This window comes from Otolemur garnettii, unplaced genomic scaffold (assembly GCF_000181295.1).
Source record: "Otolemur garnettii isolate 467f Iridium unplaced genomic scaffold, OtoGar3 scaffold00004, whole genome shotgun sequence".
In the NCBI taxonomy this organism is placed as follows: domain Eukaryota; kingdom Metazoa; phylum Chordata; class Mammalia; order Primates; family Galagidae; genus Otolemur; species Otolemur garnettii.
Window position 1 is genome coordinate 6,425,761 of NW_003852399.1, and position 8,962 is coordinate 6,434,722.

At 45.0% G+C, this 8,962-nt stretch overlaps 1 protein-coding gene across 1 annotated transcript in view; it reads right to left on the bottom strand.

The window, feature by feature from the left end:
- FER1L6 (fer-1 like family member 6) overlaps nt 1–8,962 on the bottom strand; it is a 118,313-nt gene that overhangs the window by 36,243 nt on the left and 73,108 nt on the right. The window contains exons 24-28 of the mRNA XM_003782357.2: nt 7,681–7,861; nt 5,191–5,408; nt 3,389–3,511; nt 2,180–2,219; nt 973–1,088 (exon numbers count right to left, since the gene is read on the bottom strand). Of these exons, the coding sequence (XP_003782405.1) occupies nt 973–1,088; nt 2,180–2,219; nt 3,389–3,511; nt 5,191–5,408; nt 7,681–7,861 (678 nt within the window). The remainder of the gene's footprint in view (nt 1–972; nt 1,089–2,179; nt 2,220–3,388; nt 3,512–5,190; nt 5,409–7,680; nt 7,862–8,962) is intronic.

Here is an 8,962-nt window from a genome sequence, read left to right on the forward strand (position 1 = left end):
TTTTTTTTTTTTTTTCTGTCTCTGGTGCTTCAATCAGGATGGCCGGCATTGATTTAATAAGAAATGCCAAGATTCTCCTAAACTAGCCTTGATATATGCTCCTTGGAAAATGTAACAGGCCACTGATAATTTATCTTAACCAAAATAAAAACATGGGTTGGCTCAGTATTCCTAGAACTATTACTCTGAACTTTATAAAACCATTCTGATAATTTTTCAAATTCCAAGAAGTATAGCTAAACAAAAAAAGAATTAAATATATAGGTACAACTATGACAAGCCTTTTTATAGAAAACGAATGTCTTTGGTCAGTTGTTAGATATAGACTATAACTCTTTGAAGAGACTCAAATCAGTAATGTTTGTTATGTATCTAACTCTTAACACATAAAGTGATGGAATATTTGCATATAGACATGAATTTTCTGAGTAAGACATTATATATACACTTTGGAAATGCAGAATTGAGTTTTAGGTTTGGTAATGTAATTAAATTACTTACTTAAATTTCTTGTCCAAATTACTTCCCTCAGATTGGTTATCTGCATACATAATTTTCATACTCCAAGGTTTTATATCCATAAATATCCCTCTAGCTAATACCCTCTGACTAATGTCAAGATTGGTCTGATGGAGCTAACTTCAGCTAGAGTTAAACTCCGGCTATTTTGAGGGTGTACACATCTTGGTGATGTCTAGCTCCTAGAATTAAGCCAAAGGGAACTCAAACACTGCAAATGACTTTGCTAGGTCCAATCCGAACAATGGAAGTTATGCTTCTTCCCAATAGAGGGGGTAGAATATGGAAAATGAACAGGCTTCCTTGTCTTGGCTTATATGCTTATTAAAGTTTACTACTTGGCATTGATGATGACAATGGAGACAAAGTAAATTGGTTCAAACAAAGGCATCACTAGGGTTGATCAAAGCAGTGACAGAACCCCATCCATGGCACACTTGAATCCGCACACACCTGCAAGACAGCCAGGTTGGGGATCGGGTCGTCTTTGAGTTTCTTCTTGAGTATTTTGTCTTTCTTCTTCTTGGGGCTGTCTTCTATATCCACCACTACCTCGTCTGGCTTGGCCTCTGTGGATATGCAGTAGAAATTAGATTTCTCAAGACAGCTGAGATGAGAAGGAGCAAAGCCAACCTCCTTCTTTCCTTTTGCTCTGGCATGTGTCATATATCATATGTCACAAGCTTCTTCCTAGAACACAGTAGCTTTTCACGGTAGGACTGCCTCGTTCATGCTATGCACCGCGTGACCACAGGGCATGCCACACGTATAGATGCAATGTCAGCAGAGCCCCAGGGGCTGGCCAGTGTGCTGGCCTGTCCTGGTATATAGAAGAACTCTTTAAACTGGGTACTGTCAGGGTAAGTAATTTGCCCTTCTGCCCAACTAGCAAAGAACAGACCAGGATTTGGAATTGACTCCAGAGCTTTTAGTTACACTTCCTTGTAGATCTGTTTAGGGACCTCATGTGAAGATTCTTGCACAAAGTTCTGTTAGTGGGATTACTCCATGTCGTTGTTTTCTCTGCACGATGAACATACTATTATCTATGACATGAGATTGGTCTTAGAATGAAATGTGCTAGGGAGGAGTGGTCTGAAAAACTGGCTCATACCCTGGTGTTCCTACTTCTATCAGCCTGAAAGGAAACAGCATCAGCTGCTTGGTGTTACTGTTGTACTTAGGTCAGGACCTCCTATTGGCTTACGTCCAGTTGGTGGTCATTTTACATTCCAGGCCTCTTTCCTCTGGGCTTTTGCCAAGCCAGATCCATTCAATCCCTACAGATTGAGTTTTGGAACCTAAGTCCAGGTCTTTACACTCACCTCTAGTAAAGTTTATCATGTTGGTTTTGGCCTCTCCTCCCAGCTTGCTTCTATTTTTACTTCTGCTGATCCTGCACTAAGACCACAAGTCCATGGACTTGGGCCAGTGGGTCAATTCCAGTACTGAACTGGATCCAGGGGACCTGGGAACTGGTTCCAGGCCAGTGTGAATTGCTACATGACCTTTCCCAGTGGTGCCATGGTCCTGAGATTGTTTCCTCACTCAGGGAAGAGGGACTTGGGATCTCGTGCACCTCCCAGGCCTTCCGTTTTACAGTTTTCTTACAACAACATCCCTATTCTTTATCCAAGTGTCCCCCAGAATAGCTACTTACCTGTATTGCCTTTTCTCTCCTTGGGATTGCTCTCCTTTGCCTTTTCAAAAGAGGGAGACACCATGATTGATACTGCCATGCCTCATTTATAATCCTGACAGCTAACAGTTCTAATTCACTCATCCCAGCCCTCTGCATTCTCCAAGATGCCATTTAAGAGAGTATTCAAACAGTTCCCAAGATGAAGCCTTACTGTAAAGACTTGGGGCCTGAGTGCAGTGGGATCCCCTACCCTAAAGAAAAGGGGTCTACACAGCCAGAAAAAGTATCACCAATCTGTAGACATCCTTGTCGTCAGCCATAGAGGAAGCAAACTCTTCCTCCAGTATTTATCTACCTCCCTGGAGCATCACCCCAGTCTGTGTTATGGGTTTTACCTGTTGGCATGTTGGGATTCTTGGGGTGGTAGCAGAGATTGGGGAGGTTAACAGGGAAGGGGGTAAAGGCTTGAGCACCCACAGGAAGTGCTAATGTCCATTGCAGCAAAAGGAGAGAGGTTTGAGGCAGGGACCAACACTTGCTTTGACTATTTACTACCTATTAATACTTGTAAAACAGTCCTAGATGAAACTCTAATTTTTCTAAAGTAAAGAATCAGAGGGGTTTCTATTCAATTAAATATGATGATAATATCTAAAAATATCTAATTTTTCTTTCCTTTTTCTAGCTTAAGAATGAGAAATCTTACCAAATTCAGCCACCATCAAGCCTTGGCCTGACTCTCCAGACCCCCCTCCCCACTGGTGGTCCAGCTGTATAACTTGATCCTTGCCCTGTCCCATGTAAATGAAGCCCTGCTCTCCCTCTGGGGACCCATTGACATCTGCCTTTATTGTGATAATTCCTTTAGGAAGTTAGAATTCTGCTGGAGGCCTGGGCCTTCTGACTTGGGTATCTTAAGTTGCACCTGAAGCCCCATGACTGATGCCCACCCATCTACAGATCCTGTTTCTTCTTGCTGGACCTCCCTGAGTCTGACTAGGGAGATTGTCCAGATGCCATATTGGCCTGGACATCCTTCTGGCATTTACAGCAGAGGTGTGTGCTAGCACCAACTCTAGCCGGAGGATGAGAACTTACTAATTCAGGATCCTTTACCCTCCCAGGCTTTATTAGGGCCTACAAATAGTGGGATTTAAACAGGGGTGGGAGAAGGTGCTGTGTTTTCTTATCTAGTCCCTTGACTGTCCCAGCCAGGGGACACTCTACCTTCTGTGCCTTCGTCAGGGAGGCATAATACTTAGACCACCAGTCAATGACGTTTTCAGCAGATTCATCTGCTATGGTCCTCTTTCTTCGTTTAGTGGACCTCCGGGAAGATTTCCTGGCATCCTGGCAAGGAATGAGGGATGGCTTATTATTAGGGCTCATTTTGAGGTATGAGGGTGGCTGATTTTGAGGCATGAGGGTAGTTTCCTGAGTAAGAAAATGTGTAGGTACCCACTGGGAAGCAGACGGAAAGATCTGGTGGTTTTGTGACAGAAGCTCCCTGTATCACTTTAATAGTAAGTTTACTAATATGTTCGGTCACTCATTTATCCAGCAAACATGTTTTGAACAGATGTGAGGTACTGTGCTGGACAGTGAAGGAAGTCCAGTGGGGAGCTGGACACCAGCCCACGTTGAGTAGCTTAGACGAGACAGGCACGCCACAAATGAATGCTAAACTATGTGTATAACATGGTGCGGCAGAAAGGGCAGTACCTCTGGAGACCTAGGTTATAATTAAGCAATTAATATAAATTTTGTAATTCTCAATTTCCTCAACCAGGGACAATAATACCTGCCTGCTTCACTGTTGCAAGCAGTGAGGTAATGTGGGAAAGTCCCCTTAAGCTCCATGTCTGATTTGAACAGGTACAAATAACTGACCCCTACAACGCAATGATGGGGTGGAGAGAGGAGGCATTTGCGGGAGAGGAGTTGTCTCTCGGAGGGTATAGATGTGAGACGACTCATGCACCCGTCGTCGGTCACTCTCCCAGACTTCCCTCCAGTCTTTACTATAACTGAGCCAGGTGTCCTATCAAGCGCAGGGGATACAGAGATTTTGGAAAATCATCTCCATCCTGCTGGCGCTCACAGCTTTATGGTGCTAATAAACACTGAGACTGAGGATTTCAACAAAAAGGGCAGGTGAAATGCTGGGAGAGAATCTGATGTGGGGTCACAGAGGGTCACTGAGCAAATATCCACTTATCCCTCCCACTTTTTTTTAATTTCAGATTTTACTATTGACTAGGTAAGTGGCTCCTTAGACTTACAGCCTTCTCCTTTAACTCAATTGACACACCGGGATTTTACATTCAAATTTATGACTTAGATCAATTACATCCTTGCTTTGTCACTCTTTGTGTGCTTGTCCATCTGCCCTTCCAGGATCTTAGCTAACTAAAGATGAGTCTTGTTTCCTTTTAGAACCCAAAAGACGCATCTTTTGGGTCTCATATGACCTTGTACAAAGCAGGCTGTAAATATCTATGGACCAGGCCTGGATAACCACTGACTCCTCGGGCTAATGAATTAAGAAGGGTTTCAGTTATGATTAAATGTTACCATCACATTTGACTGGCACTTGAATTTCGCATGCCCTGACTTTCTAAATCTACAGCCATGTTGGGAAGCAAGTATAATATCCCCATTTCACAAAGGATGAACTGATACACAGAAGTGTGAAGCTGTTTGCCCATTGTCACATAGCTAGTAGGTGGGAGGATTGGTGTCTAGTGTTAAAAATCACTGGATTTTCAACCGCTGTGCCACAGCCGTGAGAGGGTCTTAGGTGAGCCTCGAACATTTTTAAAGATAATTAATTAAATTATTTTTGAAAGAAATTTAAAGCACAGTAAATATAATCATTTTTTAACTCTTTTTAGATCCACATAATTTAAGTGTGCCGTGGAAATTTAACTATAGGTTCAAGTGTGCTATGAGATAAGGAAAAGGTTGAAAAACACTAGTCTAGGGTCTCCAGTGAGCCTTGTAAATACGAGGAGAGATGACCATCTGACCTTAACTTTTCCATCTTTTGCTGGCTCTGGGGCTGCAGGCTTGTGTTCTGGCTCTAGCATAGGAGACGAGTCAGGGACGTCAACCAGGATGGCTGAATGACCCTGGGCAGAGTTGGCTACCACTGTGGGAGGCGGCTCCACATTCACGTAGATATGGGCTGCCGGGGGGTCCTGGGAGGAGCTGAGGGGCTCAGAGGACTCAGTGGCTCCTGGCAAATCTGAAATAGATGAACGAGAGCACGGCAAGTTAGGGAAATGGGCTACAATTCAGACAGGTGGTCATTTCAGGGACCTACTAGGAGGAATCAGACAGATCTGGATCTAAATATGGCAAGTCCCTAACATTTCTGAACCTCCTTTATTACATGACAGTAAAAATACCTACTTTCCTGGGGGATGAAATGAGAGCTTGACATGAGGCATCGGATGTGTGATAAGTCATAGTGACTATTGGTATTTGTCATTGATCCCTCAGTGTAATTGTAATCAAGTGTGGTCACTGGGGTCATGAATATCCAGGCTAAGGACACAAGTCCTCTGTGCTGACCACCTCCCCCCAGTGGGTTCATCTAGGGAGACTCTGGAGGCCCAAAGGCTGTAAGTCCTCTCAGTGCAGGCAGAACTGTGGGCACGTGAGCACGTGGGCATGGCAGGGGCAGGGCTATGTCCCCATACTTGAAAGATTCTTAATCAGTCTGTTGATACTATAGAAAGGTCAGAGCACTGCTCTATGCTGCCAAGGTCCTCATCTTTCCATGTTGTGCTATAGATTTGAGTACTTAGGAACACTTTCCAGCTGGGAGCCACATGGCTGCAGCGATCACCAGAGTTTTGGCCTCTTCCAGTTGCTGACTTTTCAATAGTGAATTCAAACCAAAAAACTCTTACAGGAATCTATTTTGTGCCAGGCGTAGGGACAAAGAAACCATTGGGACAGACTAGAAAACTCAGAAATAGACAAAGAATGTACAGCACCTTGATTTCTGAGAAAGACGGCAGGATAAACCAATGAGGAAAAGAATGACTTGTTAGCAAACCCCTTTGGGGGAAAATGGTGCATGATATGAAGGAAAGTGCGGCTGGATCCCTGATTAAAATCATACATAGTTAGGTGGATGGATTAAAGATCTGAATGTGAAAGCTGAAACCATAAAGCCAACAGAAGAAAATATAATTTCTTTGTGACCCAAGGGCTCAGAAAAGGGTCTCTTAAGTAATACTCTGCAAGTACAAACCATAAATTTTAAAATACGGATGGGTCTGATTACATCACAGTGAAGGATTTCTGCTCAAAGATGGGAATGATAGGCAAGCTGAGTAGTTACCACACTAGGGAAAGATTGGAGCAATACCTACAATCGACAGGAGATTAGCATCTAGAAAATGCAAAAACCATGCGAGTCAAACAGAAAATTAAAGGAAACACACAAAACACGGCCAAAGGATGTGCACAGGCAAGTCACAGAAGGAGGATTAAGATGGCGGCAAGGATATGAGAAGATGATCAGCAGTAATCAGAGAAATCCAAGTTAAATCGAGAGAATACCACAGAGTAGCAAGAACCAAAATCAAAGCAAAACAAAATCCAAGTTGGATAATAGAAAATGTTGTTGAGGAGGGGGAAAGTAGGGCTCCAAATACAGTAACAGTTGGAGTGTAGACCGGGTAGATTGGTATGGAGGGGTGTAGACCAGTGCAGCCCTCTGCAGCGCCCTCTGGCTCTACTTAATGGAATGACATGTGCACCTTCACTAGAACCCAGCAATCTCACTGCTGGGTATGTGTTCCAGAAAAATTCCCACTTCGCATCCTCCCTTGAGGAACACACACGGGATATTCATGACAGCAGTGTTTGTGAGGCAGAGGCAGCCTAGGGGTACAATAGGAGGGGAAAGGGAAAGAAAAGTGTGGTAGATGCAGCAGGTTGTAGTAACAACTATACACACAGCAATGTGGATAGATAGGAATAGGGAACCAAATGAAGATTGTAGCATCATGCCATTTACGTGGAATAAATGGCTTTAAACATTATAAGGATGGTGACGTGGGGCCTGTGGTGGGGAGGGGACGGGGACTGAAGACAGGGAAGACAGTATGGGTATAATGAGAGAGAAGCCTTGAATAGACACAATGACGATTGTGCAGCATGGCACTGAGATGTGCAATGAACTCAACTCCAGGCACCTGAGATCCAGAATGGAACACACTAAAATAACAGCAAGCACAAGCCAAGTAGATTGTCTGAGCAGCATCCAGAAGGGGCTTAAGTCACGTTCAAGGAAGGCTTCTTAGAGACTTGAGTGGATGTGACTCTTAAAGTATGAGTGTGGGAGCTGAAGGAGGTAGAGGCGGCCCCAGGAGCACATCCGTCAGAGAGCCACCCAGGCCCTGGGCTGTAGGGCATCTTCTCCAAGCTGAGTCCTATCACATCCCCCTGCAGACACAGTGACTTCATAGTTGCAGCTCCAAAATCCAGGGACAGCCTCTTACCTTGCCCAAGTTGGGTTCCGTCCACTTGGGACATGAGGGCAAGGGGCTCTCTGGATTTACACAGAAACTGCTTCAAGCAGTTGATGGTGTAGGTGCCCACCAGGGTGCTCCGCCCAAAAGCTCTCCAGTCCACCACGCAGATGCTGAGGGGCGGGTGCAGCAGCTCGTTCTCAGGCAGCTCCTGCAGGAAGAGGCTGGGCTGAGTAGGGGCTGGGGGTGCCCCCTGAGAAGGGCCTGGCTGCTTGCACCCTGCCAACCTGTCTGTGAACAGACCCAAATCAAGCCAGACACCCACCTGACCCCTTGTCCCTGACAACCCCTGCAACATGCCAAAACTCTGGAGCACTGTCTTCTCTAGCCAGGGAACAGTTACCCCAAATAGGAGGGGTGTCTCACGAGCAATTAATCCCAGGTTTAAACTGCCAGGACCCCGCACTTCTGTACTCTCCCTGGCAGTCATTTTCAATCCTCTTAATTTCTCATTATCTGCCAGCAGAAATCTCATCTCAAATGACAGTTCACCCAGGCTCAGTATACCACACAAAGTCCTGCAACTAACACGCAACTGAAGGGGAGGGGTTGGTATCTTGGCCAATTGTCTGCCCCATGGCCCATGAGGCTCAGTGAAGCCTGATGTGAAAGGTTTGCAGACATCATGCACATTTTCTCACTGTAGTCTTTGCTAATTTAGAATATGTGCCCAGGTGGGCCACGGTGGCCCACGCCTGTAATCCCAGCACTCTGGGAGGCTAAGGCAGGTGAACTGCTTGAGCTCAGGAGTTCAAGACCAGCCTGAGCAAGAGTGAGACCCCATCTCTAAAAAAAATAGCCGAATGTCGTGGTGGGCGCCCGTAGTCTCAGCTACTCAGGAGGCTGAGGCAGGAGGATTGTTTGAGCCAGGAGTTTCAGGTTGCTGTGAGCTAAGATGACATCACTACAGTCTAGCCTGGGCAACAGAGTGAGACTCTGTTTCAAAAAACAAACAACAACAACAAAAAACCATCTAGAGAACACGTGTCCAGGGAAGCTGCCTGGGTTGCACAAAGCATTTTTTTCTTAGTTTCAAATCAGAGCACAAAAAAAGCATATTGAAATATTGAAATAAACAATAGCACAGATGTCAAAAAAAAATCACTTTAGAAACATAAGTTCAGGCTTGGTGCCTGTGGCTCAAGTGGCTAAGGCGCCAGCCACATACACCTAAGTTGGTGGGATCGAATCCAGCCCGGGCCCGCCAAACAACAATGATGGCTGCAACCAAAAAAAAAAAAATAGCCAGGCG